General features: G+C 38.8%; 1 protein-coding gene across 6 annotated transcripts in view; it reads right to left on the reverse strand.

Annotated features, from left to right (window-relative positions):
• Window positions 1-20246, reverse strand: part of VPS13D (vacuolar protein sorting 13 homolog D) — a 338497-nt gene that overhangs the window by 197737 nt on the left and 120514 nt on the right. For all 6 annotated transcript variants that reach the window (XM_043991354.1, XM_043991352.1, XM_043991351.1 and 3 more), the window contains 4 exons: window positions 18980-19082; window positions 17102-17254; window positions 10052-10187; window positions 8141-8188 (listed from right to left, as the gene is read on the reverse strand). In XM_043991354.1, the coding sequence (XP_043847289.1) occupies window positions 8141-8188; window positions 10052-10187; window positions 17102-17254; window positions 18980-19082 (440 nt within the window). The remainder of the gene's footprint in view (window positions 1-8140; window positions 8189-10051; window positions 10188-17101; window positions 17255-18979; window positions 19083-20246) is intronic.

Raw genomic sequence — 20246 nt, forward strand, 5'->3', positions numbered from 1 at the left:
GGGAAAATAATCTTTGTTTTAATAAGCATTCAAAATCTATAGGGAATTGATCAAACATATATTGTAAAGAGCCACTTCCAAATAGATATGTAGTCAAAGGAAAAGAAGAGTTTTCAAAAGAAATGCAAACTATCAGAAAAATGTCTAACACCATTAATAATCAGATCACTGCAAATTAAGGTAATTTTGAGGTATCACCTTGTCACTTTCAAATTGACAAAGGTGGTTAAATTAATGGAAAAACTGAATATTGGTAAAGCTACTTTTTTTTTTAAAAGGAGAAAAAAACAAAAACAAACAAACAAAAATTTTAAAAAAGGAGAAGCCCTATGTTTACTGCTTATAGAACTTGAAAGTTGTAATACAAGCTCCTTGAGGGAAGAGACTTTTTTATTTTGATTTTGTTTCCCCAGGGTTTAGCACAAGGCCCTGAAAATAGTAGACAATTAATAAATGCTGGTTGGATTAGAATGGTTCAACCATTTTAGAAAAGAATTTGGAATTCTATAAGAAATGGTACAAAAATGCTCCTACCCTTTGAACCCAAAGGTATTAATAATGGACTTATACTTCAAGAGGATACTTTACTGACACATTTTCTTCATATATGAAGGAAGGGAATCATTATTTATATAACACCTACTATGTCCAAGAACTATACTAAGCACTTTTCACAATTTCTTCATTTGATTCTCACAACCCTGTGAGATCGTATTATTATCCCCATTATACTGTCAAAGAAATTGAGATAAACAGAGGTTAAGTGACATGCCCAGAGAGTCATACAACTAGTAATTATCTGGGGCCAAATTTGAACTCAGGTCTATCTGACTCCAGGCACAGAACTCTACCCACTGAGGTAACAGTTGCTAGAATTTGCCTATAAAACAATTGCCTAGCCATTCTACAATTGATGGGCATCTATTTGTTTTCAGATCTTTGCTAATACAAAAAGATCACCACCATAAAATCAAAAAGTTGGGAACAGACTGTGCACCAACAATTGTGGAACAAATGAACAAACTATAGTATATATATGAAATGGAATATGACTATAAAAAAACAAAAAAATAGGGGGCAGCTAGGTGATGCAATGGATAAAGCACTGGCCCTGGATTCGGGAGGGCCTGAGTTCAAATCCGGCCTCAGACACTTGACACTTACTAGCTGTGTGACCCTGGGCAAGTCACTTAACCCTCATTGCCCTGCAAAAAAACCAAAAACCAAAAACCAAAAAATAGAAGGATATATGGAAACAACTATCATTAAAGAATACAAAGTGAAGCCAGCTGAATGAAAACAACAAGATACATGATAACTTCTTTGTTTTTAGTTCAGATCTCTTACTTCATCAATGTAGGGAACTTTGGGTGTGGAAAATCCCTATACCAATGAAAATTTGTAACATCTCTCACTTAAAATCTCCCACATTAGTCATTTCCTCCTTACACAACAAAAGAAAAAAAAAAAAAAGAAAATATGCTTTGGTCTGTTCTTTGTCCATCAGCTCTCTCTTTGAAAGTAGATGGGGGGGCAGCTAGGTGGCGCAGTGGATAGAGCGCCGGCCCTGGAGTCAGTAGTACCTGAGTTCAAATCCGGCCTCAGCCACTTAACACTTACTAGCTGTGTGACCCTGGGCAAGTCACTTAACCCCAATTGCCTCACTAAAAAAAAACAAAAAACAACAACAAAAAAGAAGTAATGATGGGCTGAAATAAAGAGATAGTCAAGTGATTGGGAAGAAGATAATAAAAAAAAAAAAAAAGAAAGTAGATGGCACGTTTCATCATGAGTCCTTTAGAATTGTGGTTGGTCATTGTCCTGATCAGTTTCTAAGTCTTTAAAGGGTGAATACCTTTACAATACTGTTGTTATGATATAAATTGTTCTCCTAGTTCTGTTCACTTCACTTTCTATTAGTTCATAAAAGTTTTCCCAGGTTTCTCTGAAACTATGTCCATCATCATTTATTACAGAACAATATTCCATTACATTCACATGCTATAACTTGTTCAGCCATTTCCCAAATGAGAGGCATCCCCTCGATTTCCAATTCTTTGTCACCACAAAAAAGAGCTACTATAAATATTTTTGTATATATGGGTCCTTTTTCTCTTTGGGGGTATATACTTAGTAATGGTATCTCTGGGTGTCTCTATGCGGGGTATATACTTAGTAATGGTTATCACTGGGTCAAAAGGCATGCATAACTTTGTAATAACTTTGGGAGCATAGTTCCAAATTATTTTCTAAAATGATTGGATTAGTTCATAACTCCACCATCTTTTGTCATTTTCCTTTTCTCTCAACTTAGCCAATATGATGGGTGAGAGGTGGTATTTCAGAGTTCTTTTAAATTTGCATTTCTCTAGCTACTTGTTAGAGAAACTATTATATTTTCATATGACCGTTGATCACTTGGATTTCCTGACCACTTATCAATTGGAGAATAGCACCTATTCTTATAAAAATTTTTCCTAATTTCCCATATCTCTTAAAATTTCAGCTTCATCAATTTTGTTTGTACAAAAACTTTCTTTACTTTATACAATCAAAATTGTCCATTTTAACCCCTGTGATCCTCTCTATCTATTGTTTGGTCATGAACTGTTCCTTTATCCACAGATCTAACAGGTAATTTCTTCCATGTTCCTCTAATTTACGAATTTTATCCTTTATGCTAAATCATGAACTCATTTAGACTTTATCTTGATATACAGTATAAAATGTTAGTCTGTACCTTGGTTTTGCAAGACTATTTTCTAGTTTTCCCAACAGTTTTTGTTGAATAGTGAGTTCTTGCCCTAAGAATTGCACCTTTGGGTTTATCAAACATGAGGTTACTGGATTCATTTGTAGTAGTTTGAAATCTGGTTTTATTTATTAATTCAATGGTTGTATTTTTTTTTTACTTTCAATTTTACTAATCTCTCCTTTGATTTTCAAGGTATCTATTATGGTATTTGTTTTTTTTCTGATTTGTTGATTTTCTAGTTGTTGTTTAAGTTGCATGTACAATTCATTGATCTGCTTTCTCTCTTTTACTAAAGAAAGCCTTGAAAAATAGAAATATCCCCCTACATACTGCTTTGGCTGCATCCCCAAAAGGTGGTATGTTGTCTCATGGTTGTCAACATTTTTAATGAAATTGATTGTTTCCATGATTTATTCTTTAACCCACTTATTCTTTAGGATTAAGTTTTTTAGTTTCCAAGTAATTTTTAATCTTTGCTTCAAAGGTCTTCTAATGTAATTTTTATTGCATTGTGATCAGTAAAGGATACATTTGAATATTGCTGCTTTTCTGCATTCAATGAAATTTTTATGCCCTAATCACAGTCAATTTTTGTGAAGGTACTATGTATAACTGAGTAATAAGTATAGTCCTTTCTACTCATACTGAATAATATTCAGTGGTCAATCATATCTAGCTTTCCTAAAATTCTATTTCAGCCCTTAACTTCTTTCTTGTTATTTTTAAATTAGTATTTATCTAGATCTGAGAAGGATAAATTAAATTTTCCCACTATTATTGTTTTAATGTCTATTTCTTCCTGTAACCCACTTAACCTTTCCTTGTAAGAATTTAGATGCTATGCCATTTGGAGAATATTTGTTAAGTATTGATATTAATTCATTGTCTTTGGTACCTTTTAGCAAAATGTGGATTCCCTGTTTATCTCTTTTAATTAGATCTATTTTTGCCAGTGCTTTTTCTGATATAGTGTTTGCTAACCCAGCCTTTCTTACTTCAGCTGAGGTATAATAGATTCTGTTTATTTAAACTGTGTATTTTTTGTTTCAAGCATTTCTTGTAAACGACATACTGCTGGATTCTAATGTCTAATCCCTCCTGCTATCCCTCTTCTATTTTATGAGTTTATTTGTCCCATTCACATTCAGTTTTGACTGCTATGTATTTCTCTCCATCCTATTGGCTTATACTTTTCCTCCTCTTTTCCCCTGACCCTCTCTTTAAGGGCTTGTTTTGCTTCTGTCTAATGCCTCCCATAACCTACTCTCGCTCTTATTTCTTCCATTTCTCCTTTTTTTTTTTTTGTTTTTTTTTGTTTTTTGGTGAGGCAATTGGAGTTAAGCAACTTGCCTAGTAACACAGCTAGTAAGTGTTAAGTGTCTGAGGCCGGATTTGAACTCAGGTCCTCCTGACTCCAGGGCCCGTGCTCTATCCACTGAGCCACCTAGCTGTCCCTCTTCCATTTCTCTTAACCTCTTTCCCTCCTGTTTTCTCGTTAGTTAAGATGTATTTATGTACCCAATTGTGTGTGTGTGTATTTCTTCCCTCCTTTGATCAGTTCAGATATCTGGCCTGAGCCTCTGTCCTATTACAAACTTGTGCTGCTTTCACAGCTCAGGTTTGGGACTTGAAAGCCTTCAGTGATCCCAAGGTGATATGATTCAGGGTGAGCTCTATTCACTGTCCTCCTGGTCTGAGCTCTGTAAGTTCCTGACACTTTGGGGGTTACACAGATGAATAATACAATTCTTGACCTCAGGGTTCACTGGTATATTCCATTACATAGAAGCTCCTTTCACCCATTTTAATAAAGTATTCCTGTTTTTAAAAAATACCTACTACCTAACAGAAAGTGCTAAAAAAAAGGGTGAAAGAAGGGAAGAGAAAGTTAAATTTGGGTTTATTGGCATCTCTGTGAGTGGAGGTTTCACTTCTCTGGGCCTGCTGGGAACTCTGAAGGTTCAAAGTGACTGAACTGCTGGCTCTCCTTTGGCCTAAGACTCCTGCCCTGATTATTCTGATGCAGGCTTTCACACTGGGCTAAAGGCTAGAAATAAGTCCCTGCTCTGCTCCTGGAATCAAAAACATTCAGCTACATTTTACTTCCAGAAAGTTTCCCCAATCAACATACTGTTAGGGCACATGATCACCAAGGACCATTTCTTACCATCCTGGATCTGAGACCAGAAATTGGCTAGTGAGCAAAACAGCTGCTAAATAGCACCTGTCTCTACACCTAAGGCTAGTTCAGGGATCTTCTGGGACCTCTTTCTACTCCAGTACTTCCTACCCTGATGCCATCTCAGCTTCCTTCAGCCCTTCAGCAATGGCCAGCAACACACACACTCCTGGCGAAACCCTGCCCACCAGTGGCCTAGTACCTCTCTGTCTCTTTCCCTAAGCCACCCTGGGCTAGAAAAATGACTCACTGACTTTTCTTGATCAGAATTCAGTCTGCTGGATTTTCCAGATCTTTGCAGAGAAAGAATAGTGGTAAGTTAGGCTGTACAACTTCCTCTCACTCCACCATCTTGAATGCCATTTATAATTTATAATCCCAAAGAGTTTTCTGGGGTACCAAGAAATTAGGTCTTGCTATCAGCTATGCCACAGTGCTTTATTTCACACTTACATCTATGTGAAGGAAGATACTTTTAAATGGCAACAAAACTTGATTAAGTACAGTGGACTTAGTTGTAGTAACTTAAAAAAAAATGTATTAAAGCTAAAGCACACATCCTTCCTGTCTCTAAGAGTCAACTACTAAAGTACAAGATTATTAACTGCTAACAACAAAGATTAAATCATAATAGTATAAGGTTGCAAGTACTACTAATCATAGTTGCTCTTCTGAGTGATTTTGTTTAATGGTTTTCTGAGACTGTGCTGGGGGGTGTTGCATAATTTTAAATTGTTGAGGTGTATATGATAGAGAGAAATAAGATTTGTCAGTAAAAAAGGTCATGTACTGGCAAACATGCTCAGTCTATATTCTGAAGAACTATGCAAGAAAAGATCTTAACATCACCAATAACCACAATGGTGTGGTTCCTGATGTAGAGCCAAATATCCTGGAGAATGTAGTCAAGTGGGCCTTAGGATGCATTGCTAACAATAAAGCTAGTGGAGGTGACAGAATTCCAGCTGAGCTATTTAAAATTCTAAAAGACGATGCTATTTTTAAAAAAATGCTGCACTCAATATGTCAACAAATTTGGAAAACTCAACAGTGGTTACTGGATTGGAAAAGATCAGTTGGTGTTCCTAAAGAAGAGAAATATCAAGGAATGTTCAAATTACCAAACCATTGCATGCATTTCATATACCAGCAAGGTTATGCTTGAGATTCTCCAAGCTAGGCTTTGGCAATGTGTGAACTCAGAATTACCAGAAGAACAGGCTGGTTTTTGAAGAGGCAGAGGAACTAAAGACCAAATTGAGAACATTTGCTAGATTATAGAGGAAGCAGAAGAGTTTCAGAAAAATATCTACTTCTTGCTTCATAGACTACACTAAATGCTCTGACTGTGAGGATCACAACAAAATGTGGCAAATTCTCAAAGAGATGGGACTATCAGATCATCATACCTGTCTCCTGAAGAACCAGTATGTAGGCCAAGACTCCATAATTAGCACCAAATATGAAACAAGTGATTGGTTTAAGAACAGAAAAGGAGTATGACAAGGCTGTGTATTGTCGCCTTATTTATTTATTTGCACAGTACAACATGCAATATGCCAGGCTGGATGAATCCAAGGCCAGAATTAAGGTCGTCAGGAGGAATATCAACAAGCTCAGATATACAAATGGCAGAAAGTGAAAAAAAATTAAGAAGTCTCTTGATAAGGATGAACTAAGAGAGTATAAAAAGCTGGCTTGAAGCTTAAAAAAAAAATGGCAACTGCTATCCCATCACTTCTTAGCAAATAGATTACCAGATTTTATATTTTTGGGCTCAAAGATCACTGTAGACAGTGATTGTAGCCATAAAATTAAAAAAACACTTGCTTCTTGACATGAAAGCTCTGGCAAATCTCAACAGCGTACTAAAAAGCAGAGACATCACCTTGCCAACAAAAGTCTATATAGTCAAAGCTATGGTTTTTCCAGTAGTAATATATAGCTGTGAGAGTTGGACCGTAAAGGAAGCTGAGTATCACAGAATCAACACTTTTGAATTGTGGTGCTGGAGAAAACTTTTGAGAGTCCCTTGGACAGCAAGGAGATCTAAAGAAACTGATTCAGACTATTCATTGGAAGGATGAATACTGAAGTTGAAACTTAAATACTGTGGCCACATAATGAGAAGACTGGACTCATAGGAAAAGAACCTGATGTTGGGAAAGACTGAAGGCAAAAGGAGAGGGGATGGATGAAAATGGAGGATGAGATGGATGGATAGTGTCATGGAAGCTTAAGAACATGAACTTGGACAGACTTTTGGAAGATGGAGGAGGAGAGAAGGGCCTAGAATGCTGTAGTCCATGAGGTCATGAAGAGTCAGGCATGACTGAATGAACAATAACATTACTCTCAAGAGAAATGGTTTAACTAGTATTCTTAAACTGCATGTCCATAATACACTGACAATGCTGTTTCATTCAAAGAATAAATGACACTATATCCTGTTTTTTTTGCACTGCCAACTTCTTTACTAAAATAAACAACATCTGAATCAACTTCATAAAATGATGAAGACCTGTGCACTAAAAAAAACCAAGCCAGTCATGCTTTCAGGAAGTGCTAATGCAAAGGCTGATATCCCCTTGGAGGGTCTGCACAGAGCTAAGATCTCCGGTCTAACAATTACCAGAACTAAGGTTCCCGTTAATCCAATGCAGTAAAGCCCTGACAAATTCATTACTGAAGAGCTGTCATTTAAACTCGACTTTGTCTTCAAGCCCAGATGCCAGGATGCCCAAACTTTCATGCTTCAAAACCCAAAACGCTGAGGGACAGAATTCTAAGAAGAAATCTGAAGGCTGTCTTGTGATGATCCTTCAAGAAGTCAGCTAGAAAAAATATTACAATTTTTCAATCTTATTTATTCACTGAATATATATTGCTGTCCATGGTTTTTCTTCATATCCTAATTCTTGAAGAGAAGACCTTAGGATCACCCTATATTTGTCTTATTCTGTTCTACTCAATCTCACACATAAAGTGTCAGTGAAAGATTGTTTTAGCGAGGTTTCACCAAGGCAACGTGTTTTATAAACTTAATGTATCATCGTTAAGAGTAAAGAGTGAAGAGCAATTCCATTTATTAAGAAGCTGTCTGTTCTAGTGATCACTGTTGGAACACATTCATCAGAAATAGTTTGGTCTCATTCATAGGGTATAAGCAATAAATATGAATTCATAACAATAAAAGCTATACTCACATAGACCTGAGGATGTATTATATTTGTTTTGCTGCTAGGACTGCCAATCTAAAAAAAACAAAAACAAAAACAAAACAACAACCCAGAAGTTAAACGATCAGCACAAAACATATAAGATGCAAAGACACCAAATTCTAATACTTTATTTTGGGAAAATTCATGAAAGAAACATCTGAATTAACACACTATATAAACTAAGGGAACAGTTATCTTCAAAATAAGGCTCACTTATCCATTCAACTATTATTTACTAAATAGCCATTATGTGCCAGTCACTTTGGGCATTACACAGATGAATAATATAATTCTTGCCCTCTGGATTCACTGATGTATCCCATTACACGGTTCCTGTCTTTTAATGCCTACTACCTAACAGAGAGTGCTAAAGAGATGGAAGAAGGGAAAAGAAAGCAAAGATATCAAAAACTAGGTTATCTGCTGATGCTACCAACTGAAATCTAGTTACAAATGAAGACAGTTCACTTTAAAATTATATTGAATATTGTTTACTCCTCAATTTGTAATTTATACTAGTGCAAAAAGCAAGGCATACTTGTTACAGGTATTTTGGGGAAGGGGGTAACAAAGCTCAATTTGAACATTCCTTTCATTGCCAAAGGTATGAATTAAAGGCGTTCAAGTTCCAGGAATTTTTAAGGTCCTGGGGAAAGAAGGATTGAAATTTACACTGTGTAATGTTCATGATGAACATAAACCTGAGGAAAGCAGCATCAGTTTACAGCAAGTTATCACTTAAATACCCATAAGTGGAAAATTAGAAAAATCAGCCCAAAGGAATTAAGAACTGGCTGACAGGCAAGTGAGCCTGCAGTAAGTTATAACTGCTAAGTTTCTCAAGATTCCTCCTTTGCTGCATGTTTATTATTGATGCTACTAATAGCATTTCCCTACAGCTTTCGACACTATGCATAATCCTATAATGTAAAGATCAGCACAAGACAGAGGATATGGATAGGTATGAAAATGAATGACTAGGCCCTAAAATAGGTGGGAAAAGGGACAGGGAAATTCCTACATCTGTCACCAATAAGAATTAGGAGAGATAAAGATAATGGGTAACTAGATTAGTAAGTAATTTCACTAATTAGAAGTAACATGGGTAGGTAGGGGGCAGCTAGGTGGCCCAGTGGATAAAGCACTGGCCCTGGATTCAAGGGGACCTGAGTTCAAATCTGGCCTCAGACACTTGACACTTACTAGCTATGTGACCTTGGGCAAGTCACTTAACCCTCATTGCCCTGTACCCCCCAACCCCCAAAAGAAGTAACATAGGGAGGTAGGGGTGGTGTGGCCTAGAAAATGTGACAGAAACAAATAAGGTAAATAAAATGTCTGGCAAATTAGTAAATGTCTGGCTAGGTGAGAAGTCTGAAAACTCTCTCCAAGGTGGACGGACCATCTCCAATTTTCAATCTCAATTGTCCACTGAGAACAGCCTTTAATGGGTATAACTGTGATCTTCCAACTTCTCAGTAGTAAATACAAGATTCCTTCTGGTGGAATTTAAAAGGACTTTATGTCTATGGCAATAAAAGGGCTATCACAACTGAGCTTTATCTCCCCCAATGATACCTAAGTAGGTGTTTCTGGTATTGATGGGCACTTGAATATATCTGTAACAAATGAGATAAAATTTGTAAAGTGCCTGGTACATAGTAGATGCTGAACAAATGCTTATTCCTTTATATAACTGAAATTTTACAAAGTGAATCCTTCCTGGTAACTGACTTGAAATTCTATTATACCTTCCTCTTAGAATTAATAGAATATGCAATAATCAAATCCCAACAGAACATTAACCTAACGCTGTATTTTTACTATCTGAATTGCATGGGATAATTGACACCCAGGCCAGAACCATGCTATCAGCAGTCCCCAACAAGCACACACCGTGGAAGCTGATGGATTTTTGTCAGGGGCAGCATATCGGAAAAAGGTCCCCACTTTGTCCACGGACACAGGGCTCACTTGTTCCCAGCCATTCACTCTCACTTGCAACTGGTGGATTCGGAGGTCATGCGTATGCCTGTCAGTTGGGATGCAAAAAGGGAGGGAGCATTAAACCCTATCTTAAGAAGAAACTTCCATTTCAATTTAGCCATTCCACAATGAACCATGAGAAAAACTTCCCTAAGAACAGATTCTAACAATGAGGAGTTTAGCCTGTGATGGTCAGCGTAGAAGGATACTAATTTAGAGGGTTACTAATTTAGAGAGCATAGACCTATCCCCTCACTTTACAGATGAGGAAACCAAGGGCTGGAGAGGTCAGTGGGCTTGCCCAAAGGTGAAAGAGACAATCTGGCTGAGTATCCATAAACCAGAGTGCAAGCTTTGCCAGTTCTGGCCATCTGCCCTCTCTCTCACTGTGTAAGATCTGCAGATCTCCTAAGAGAGCCTTTAGAATGAGGAGAGTTTAAGTAAATTTCAATGGAAAAGTCAAAGTGCTTTTTAATACTTCAATAATAGAACCATGCCCTTGAAAATATAGGAAAACATTTTTTTCCCTTGGTTCTTCTATCAAGCTTTCTGACTTCAGTCTCATGTGACTAGAGAAGAGTTACATGAGAGAGACCTTTCAAGTCTAAGTACTGAAATGTTTGGGAGAAATCAGAGCAGAAGGCAACAGGAAGAACAGGAGGAATGGGAGGAAATGACACATTTAATTCTATTTTAGATTTTGCCTAATTCAAGCCAGAAGCTCCAAAAAAGGAACTGGATTTGAAGCCAGAGGTTGGGTTGGGAAGGGGGAGAGTAAGCAAGTACATTTACATTGATGAATTCAAGGAGAAATACAGGAGAAATAGGTCACAAAACATGGAAACTGAAGAGTAAAAAGAGAGAAAGATCATACCCTCTTTAATACAACAGAAACAGCTTTGTAGTTGTACTGTGACAACCTTCTCTATACTCCTTTGAGGAAAACCTTAAAGATGTCCTTTCACAGCTAAAATTTAAGTGGCTTCCAGATATATATATATATTAATACATTACTCATTTTTACACTGTATTAGAGCCTTTTAAAGGTTGAATGAATGTTCAGAACCCATGTCAATGGATTGAAACATACACTAAAACAGCCACAGGAAATAATGGAACACACAGCATTCACTACAGGATCAAAGTTTTTGCACGTGTAGACTAAAAGCATAGTCCATGGTAGTCTACAGATCTGGAAGGCTGGGTCCAAGTACCTAACTTCAGTCCCACAGGAAAATAACCATTAATAGTTTCAAAAAACAAACTTCATCTTAACATAATCAACATGTACTAGGTGTTTGTATGCCACCTAACGACAGAAAACTTTCTTCTTACTCGATCCTGCGTGCCCCAAACGTGAAGCCATTCTGTACTCTGCTCCCTCTGCTGGTTCTGTCTAGAAGGTCACCGGGTATCTTTGCCAGAATATTAACACCAAAGCTTTTTGGAGCCGACACATACTTTGACCATTGGTTTGATTTATTGACACTTTCTACTTCCTAAATCCTACAATTCAATTCAACCCTGCCTTCTTGCATTCTACAGGGGCAAGGGGCAAGAGAATGCAGAGACGCCTCATTTATTTGGTTTTTGTTCTATCCGTTTGTTTTGCCTTTCTGAAGAAGGAAAAGGATGAGCTGTTGTAAGGCTCCTATTAACAACAAGAACTGTATTCAAGAAACGCAATTATAACCACTCTACTTAATCTGGTGGATCAGATATGGAAAATTCAGATACTGTAATCCAACACAAAGAAACCTTTAAGGAGTTAATAAATGAAAACGAGAACTGAAGTTGTGGAGTACAGAAATCATCAGAGGAAAGCTTCCTTCCTTCAGAGGTTGTGCTACAGAGCTAGCTATTCCTAGAAAGGGATATCTGGATGGTCATGTAGCCAGGAACTCCAAAATGTCAGAAACATCTGAAAGAGACCCCTGAGGCCACCTACGACCACCTGGCCCTGAACAAGGAGGCCCAACAAAGAGTCATTCAGTCTTCTAGAGGAGTGTGAGTGCTTATAAGCTCCAAAAGTGGCCCATTCCACTGGGGGACAGAAGCGTCCCTGCCAAAGAGGCAGATCACAGCCCATCTGTCCCTTTCTACCTGGCGCAATGTTCCCCATTTCTACAGCTCCATAAAGTCTGCAAAGTGCTTTCCTCACCACAACTCGATGAGGCAGGGAATCCAAGTATTATAATTCCAACTTTCCATATGAGGAAGCTCAAGGACAACTTGCTCAAAGTCACCCATGTAGGGTATGAGGTGGGGATTCAAACCCAGGTCATTTGACACCAAGACTGGCCCCCATCATTGTGCCCTCGATCTTGTACTAGCTCACTCTTCTGCCGGCTAAAGCCTTTTCCAAATGATAGCTCTTTAAATAGTGGAAAACAGCTATCACATCAATTTAATTCAACAGACAGTGATGAGGGGCCTTTATTGGTGAAGCACTGGGTAAAGGCCATGGGGCACAAAGACAAAACCCAAACCAAACCAGAGTGGTTCTTGCCTTCCAGGAGCTTCTGGGGATGGGTTAGGGGAAAGAGGGGGGGAAGGGTATACAACACATACACAAGACAAAGCACACACAAAGTGCCACAAAGTCATTTTAAAGGGAGGGAGCATCAGGAAAATGTCAGAAGGGGGTCCTGAGCTGTGTTTTGAAGGAAGCTAGGGATCCTCTCGAATCTCTGTTCAGGAGTGACCCCCATGCTTAAGGCCCAGAGAAAAGCAAGTAAAACAGGAACTGAATTCCTGAAGGGGAGCAACAGGACAGACACCTAGAGAGCAAGAGGGGAGCCAGGGAAGAAGCGACTCTAAATGCCAAGTGCGATCTAAACGACTGTTATCATCTAGAGGCAATAGGGAGCCCCTGGGCCAAGTCCTGTCTAAGTGTTTGTCTTCACCAAGCTAAATATTGACATCTTTGGACCATCTTCAGCTCCTTCCTCACCCACTCACTCCGCATAGCCAGTCCATGACCAAACCTTGGCATTTTTAACTGTCACAGCCTTTCTCAAATTGAACCCTTCTCTCCATTCACACAGATACCACACTAATTTGGACCTTCACCCTACTGCAACAGGCTCTTAATCAATCCCCTTGTCTCCAGTCTCTTACTCTAATCTATCCTCCATAGAGTTACCAGAGTGAGTTTCTAAACATGGAGCTCAGACCATATCACCCCCATCTCTAAAACAATAAATTCTAGTGGTTCCATATGATGTCTGGGCTCAAAAACAAACTCCTGGTGACAGCTAGGTGACACAGTGGATAAAGCACTGGCCCTGGATTCAAGAGGATCTGAGTTCAAATCTCGCCTCAGACACTTGACACTTACTAGCTGTGTGACCCCGGGCAAGTCACTTAATCCTCACTGCCCCACAAAAACAAACAAACAAAAAAACCCCCAAACTCCTCTGTTTGTTGCTTCAAGCCCTTTAAGGCTCAACAAGCCTTCACACAGAGGAGCTAATCATCCCTGAATACCCCATCACCCCCTCTCAGAACCACAAGTAAGAGCTGGATGACAGGTGGACACCAAAGATGTAAAGGCTGCTCACCCACTTTTGGTACTCACCCATCACCCAACTCTCACCTGTGGCTCCAAGGAGCTGTAGAACATGCAGTGAGCACACCCTGGTAAAAGTGTCTGGGCTAAACCAGGCTGAGGGTAACTGACAGGCCTCAAACACGTCAGTAAGTTGGGGGGTGTCTACCCCAAGCATGTAAAGATTTCTCCCAGTGGAATGGGTGGATGAGAACAATTTGTTACGACGGCAATAAAGGCCGCTGAAACAGGCTCTATGGAGCACTTTGAGCTTGGTCAGGCATCCAAGATGCCAAGGCCTTCCACGGCATCCCAGGCCATCACGAGTCAGCCTGACTTTTGTACTGCCCTGGACTTTGATAACTCTGGAAGGGAGAGTGAAGCTGACAACTTGGTGCAGTTCTGCCTCACTTAAATCTGATTTATGCACAAGTCCAGACATTACCTGTGATGTCATTGGTCCTCTTCGAAAACAAAGGATGAATGACAACAAAGAAAGCCCTTTACAACCTGACCCCATCTGCCTTTCCAGTCATGTTCCGCACTACTCTCCAACTTACAGTGCAGCCAAAACAGCCTTCTTACTGTTCCTCATACATAGTGCTCCATCTCGCGTCTCCAGGCCTTTGAGCTGGCTGTGGCCCATGCCTGGAATGCGTTCCCCCTCACCTCTCAGAATCCTTGGTTTCTCTCATGGCTCTGTTCAAACACCCTTTTCTAAATGAAGCCTTTCCTGATGATCTCCCTGCCACTCTTCCCCAAACAACTGTGTGCCCCTTCTGGATATACTGGGTATATATACCTAGATATGCATGCATCATTTCCCCTGGGTAGACTGTAAGCTCCTAGAGTTTATCTTTTGTCTTTGGAAGCCCAGTATCTAGCACAATGTTTGGCACATAGGCAGCACTTAATAAATGCTTATCAATAGACAAATATGCCCAGTTCCTTTGGCCAATCTGTATAAGGCATAGTCCTTTACCACACTGGTTACCTTCACATGACCAGAACAAAGGATGGGAGAACTATCACCTTCTTTGTCTTGAACATTATAGTCGGTGAATCTGTTTTGTTATTATTTTAGTCATTTTCAGTCATATTTGACTCTTCATGGCCCCATTTGGGGTTTTCTTGGCAAAGATCCTGGAGCGGTTTACCATTTCCTTCTCCAGTTCATTTTATAGATGAGGAAACTAAGGTAAACAGGGTGCAGTGACTTGCCCAGGGTCACACAGCTAGAAAGTATCCAAGGCCAGATCTGAACGCATGTCTTCCTGATTCCAGGACTAGTGTTCCATGCACTATGGTGCCCCCTAGCTTCCCAATCTGTGAGGAAGCATTTCTTTCCTAGGCTCACTGTGCAGCACTCCCCTTTGTACATGCTACCATCTGGCCAATCTGGTTTCACTTTTCTTCACACACACCCCTCCACCACTGGCTGTCTCCCATACCCACAATGCTCTCCCTCCTCACCTAGGCCTCCTGATTTCCTTCAAGGTTCAGTTCAAATCCAACCTTCTACAACAGGTCTCTCCCAGTTTCTCTCTTTCCTTCTCTACCACCAGCCTTGCCACCAAGTGCCTTCTCTCTGGGATTACCTCCCATTTACACTGTTATGTCTTGTATACACATAGGTGCTTGTCAGTTGTCTCCACCATTAGACAGTGAGCTCCTAGAGAGCATGGACTTTCTTTTTCTGTATGCTCAGCACTTAGAACAGTACCTAGCACACAGTAGGCACTTAATAAATGCTTGGCAACTGACAATACATTTCTCTTAATGCAGTTTTTTTGAATGAAATAGCATACTGTTGACCAATATTGAGTATCTGGTCCATTAAAATCCCCAGATCTTTTTCAGATAAATAGCTACCTAACCCATGCCTCTCCAATCTTGCATTTATGAAGTGAAAGGTGGCATTTACCACCCTTGGTATATTTAAACTTAATAGATTTGGCTCACTGTTCTAGCCTGTCAAGACTTTTATATCATTCAAGATGCTATCTGAAATTTTATGTTACCTCAGATTTTGAAAGTCATGTATGCATTTATCCAAATTAATTACAAAAATGTTAAAAGGTCAAGGACTGATACCCGGGGTATGCTTCTAGAAAACTCTACGCTGCCCCAGAACCATTGATGACTACTTTCTGGATCTGGCCATTCAACCAGGTCCAGAAGCCACAAAATCAAGCCCACATCTCTCCATCTTGTCTACAAGAATAGCCTGAGACACTGTAAAACACTCTATTCAAATTTAAGTAAACTAAATTTCCAACAGTCCCCTAATCTAATCTAGAAAACCTATCAAGACCTGATCTTGGTGAAACCATACAGAAGCCTATGTTTTCATTGGCATAGAGAGCTCCCAGGAAGGAAATGCCCATTACAGCAACTGCTGTGCAGTCTATCATCTTAGAGAACTGCCTTCAGCACTGGGAAGTTAGATGACTTGTCCAAAGTCATGCAGCCAGTGTGTATCACAGGTAGGATTTTAACCTGGCTATTGAGGCCAACTCTCTGTACACTCCATCCCAAGGAATCTCATGTGGCACACATACATTTTTAAAATGTTGCTTAGAGAAATTAAAGGCAAAAAGATAAGGAAAGAAGAGATAAAACCATTTTTATTTGCTGATAACATGGTGGTTTATTTAGAGACAACTAATAGCTCCAGCAAGGTAACAGCTACAAAATAAATCTTCAAATAACAACAGCATATACATGTGTATGTATATGTACATATAGAAATATGTGCGTGTGTATATATGTATGCATATGTACATGTATGTATGTATATATACATACATACATACATACATACATATATATATATATATATATATATATATATATATATATATATATATATATATATAAAACCCAAGAGATAACAATACAAAAGTAAATCCCATTTTAACTAATTACAAAATACATTAATTATCTGGAGACACACAAAATATCTGCATAGGTTCAATTAAAAGGTGTTCCTTCAAGAAATAAAGAACAATTTAAATATTTAAAAGATTATATTCAGTGTTCCTGATTGGGTTGTACCAATATAATAAAAATAACAATATTACCAAAGTGAATTTATAGTTTTAATGCTATTCTAATAAAATCATCAAAAGGATACTTTACAGAACTTAATAAAATAATAATTAAATTTATTTGGAGACTATTTTGAAAATTTTGTGATAACCCTATGTTACAAACAATTAGTGAGAAAATGTTTTCATCTTCTAAAAGAAAACTGATAGAATACATGTGTCTCCATGGCAGTCTTTATACAAACAAAAAATCCCCACAAAAAATCATTAAGTGAAAAAAAAGCAGGCAAAGCACAGCAATTCACTTTCCTTTACTACCCTCCTTATTTTAAGAAATGAAGGAACTAGAATGTTCTTTACCTGTGCCTTAGTTTTCCTCTTGCTTCAAATTCGAAAGGAATCTCTTCCCCTGTGAGGACTTCTCGCCAAGCACTGACGTTATGGGCATCATCAAGGAAAGTTCTGTTTCCTTCTGGAACCAGTCCTGGGCTTCCACTGTGAGACAAGGCTGCCCTGCAACCAAATCAAAGAGAACTATATCTCTCTCCTGCACGCATGTGCATGCATGCGCGCACACACACACACACACACACACACACACACTCACAACACCCCAACAGAAAGTGCTAAGCACTCCCAAGACAGAATATTTATGATCTATGCCTTATGATAGTCTGCCTAAAAGGAATCTAAAAGCAATCATCTTAAGGATCACTAACAACCAACCTGAATTTTGGAGATATTTCCTAATACCAACTTAAAGTAGATATCAGTGTCCATTTCATTAAGAAGTCAACACTATCATTTAGAGAAGTGAAGTCTAGAGAAAAGTGCTGTATAAATCTCATGTATAATTGGCATAAGTTAACATTTTATCAAGTACACAGAATATACTCAATAAATGCTGCGCCAGGCACCATTGCCAATGGGGAAATGAAAGGTAGTACACTAGAGTGGAAAGGGCACTGGCCTTGGACTTAGGAAAGACTTGGGTTTGAATCATGCCTCTGATACTTTATGGACATATGATCATGGGTAAGTCCTTGTCTGTAAAACTGGGATAATGATACCCACAGAGCCCCTTCTTTACAGGGTTTCTGTGATATTCAAATAAGAAAATATATGTAAAGAGCTCTGTGAACCTTAAGGCACTATGTAAATAATAATTATTATTATAAGAATTATCATCATTATTATTAAGGAAACTGAGCATTAACACATTCAGTTAACTAAGCTCTTAAACTTAGAAAAACAAAAAGAAAACTCACTTCCAAAACAGTTGACTGCACAGATTCATCTACTTTGATTACTATACTGAAAAGATCAGCATTTCCATGCTGCAAGGAGCCAAGTTTTCAATGACAGAAAATTATTACAGAAGGTCTCTCGCTTGGCTTAGGTGAAATCTCATTAGTTTTCCTAACTCCACCCAATCCCATCTGGGCTAGGGAGTGCATTATAAGTTCAGAGATCAATTTTATTTTTCTTTGTCAGGAAAGTTTTCAGAGGAGTCTTGGAGGAAGAATGAAAAAAAAGATTGGTTTGGGATTAGATCAAGCAACCACATGTTTCTTTAAAAAAGGAAAAAAATTTCACATGGGCCCTACATTTTCCCCTAATTTATGTCTGGTTTGTTTGATCCTCACTTTCAATATTAAATGTCAGGCCTCTGCTAAATACTGGGTCCCCAATCACCATTTGGATATTTCAGACTTGGCATTTTGCTCTCTCTATCAATCAGCAAACACTTAGAAAGCACTTGGGAAACACATTATTAGTGTCTAATTAGGAAGATAAGACCTAGACACAAGTAGTAATAATATGCAGTGTTACATGGAAAACCTATTACAGAGGTGCAAACCAAAGTGTTTTAATTGTTAATTAAATATTATGTCATAATTAATAATATTAATGATTATGTTCATAAAATTAATGCTCATTATTAATATTGCAAAATGTCAAATGGTTAAGGCAGTGATGGGCTTTTGGTTAGACTTTAAAATATGGGGAGGGGATCAAGCTACTGTAAAAGTCTCTTAGACTATATATGTATCCTAGATGTCACCAGGGCCATGATATCTCACGTAGGGTAAACCTTCAAGTTGTCAAATCAGAGATACCCATCTCTTTCTTTACCAAAAGAAAACAAACCTCCCTATTTGCAGTCCCACCTTTCTGACCCTCGCCCAGACCCACAATTAAAAAAGAAGGACAGATATCATTGTCAGGACTCCTTACCGGGTTGGGGTAGTTGTTAGTGTGGCAAACCACAAGGTGCAGCCTGTGTGATTCCTCAGAGCAAAGGGGACAAATGGCTGCCGGCGTTTGGGGGTTTTCATCTCTGTGATGAGAAAACCAGGGAAGGTTATTAGAAACCCATACTCCAGGACATTAAAGAAACGCCCACAACTAAATGGTGGTGCCCCAAAGTAAAGCCTGCACAAACCAAATGAAGGCACAAGACAAAAGGAACATAATAAAAATAAACCCCAAAATGCACTGGAAAAAAACTGCATCAGACACTGATCCATTCAAAATATGGTTCAAAAGCCATGATTTACTATTTACTATATAGCATATGGCAGGAAGACAAATGGGAATTCTATGAAGCACGGTACAGAAAAAAGATTATCAAATCTAAGAACTTGAGTTCAAATCCTGGTTCTGCTTCTTGTCCCAGCAGCCTTGGGCAGATCATCTTTTTTTTTTTTTTTAAAGTGTGGCAATTGGGGTTAAGTGACTTGCCCAGGGTCACACAGCTAGTAAGTGTTAAGTGTTTGAGGCCGGATTTGAACCCAGGTACTCCTGACTCCAGGTCCGGTGCTCTATCCACTGTGCCACCTAGCTGTCCCTGGGCAGATCATCTTAACTACTCAATTTCCTCTCCTGTAAAGTAAAGGTGTTGGACTAAATAATCTCTAAGGTCCCTTCCAGTTCCAAACCTTTTACACTTGTGAATTTGTCATCCAGAATGGTGCAAATTTGCCTCAAACACCAGTATGGAGCACAGCATGAGTCAGTATCCACCACTTCCTGTCTCACTCTCTCCTACTCACACTGCTGAGCCAACCTTCAGGTGCTAACTTCTTTCTTTTTTGTTTTTTTTTTTGGGTTGTTTTTTTTTTTTTGCGGGGCAATGGGGGTTAAGTGACTTGCCCAGGGTCACACAGCTAGTAAGTGTCAAGTGTCTGAGGCCGGATTTGAACTCAGGTACTCCTGAATCCAGGGCCGGTGCTTTATCCACTGCGCCACCTAGCTGCCCCTGCTGACTCCTTTGGAAGCAAGAAAGGTAAACCCTAAAAAAGATGAGTAAATAGCCAAAATGAATTGGAAAAAGCCTGTATCAGACACTGATCCGTTTAAATTCTGGTTCAAAAGTGATTTCCTTAAAAGGGTTCATTAAGAGAGAGAGATTCCTCCTTATTTCTGTAACAGCCCATTTCCAAATTATGCCCAAGACAAGACAGAGACTGTGTTTACCAGGGAAATTTAAAAGAATGGAAAA

This window comes from Dromiciops gliroides, chromosome 3, assembly GCF_019393635.1.
Source record: "Dromiciops gliroides isolate mDroGli1 chromosome 3, mDroGli1.pri, whole genome shotgun sequence".
In the NCBI taxonomy this organism is placed as follows: domain Eukaryota; kingdom Metazoa; phylum Chordata; class Mammalia; order Microbiotheria; family Microbiotheriidae; genus Dromiciops; species Dromiciops gliroides.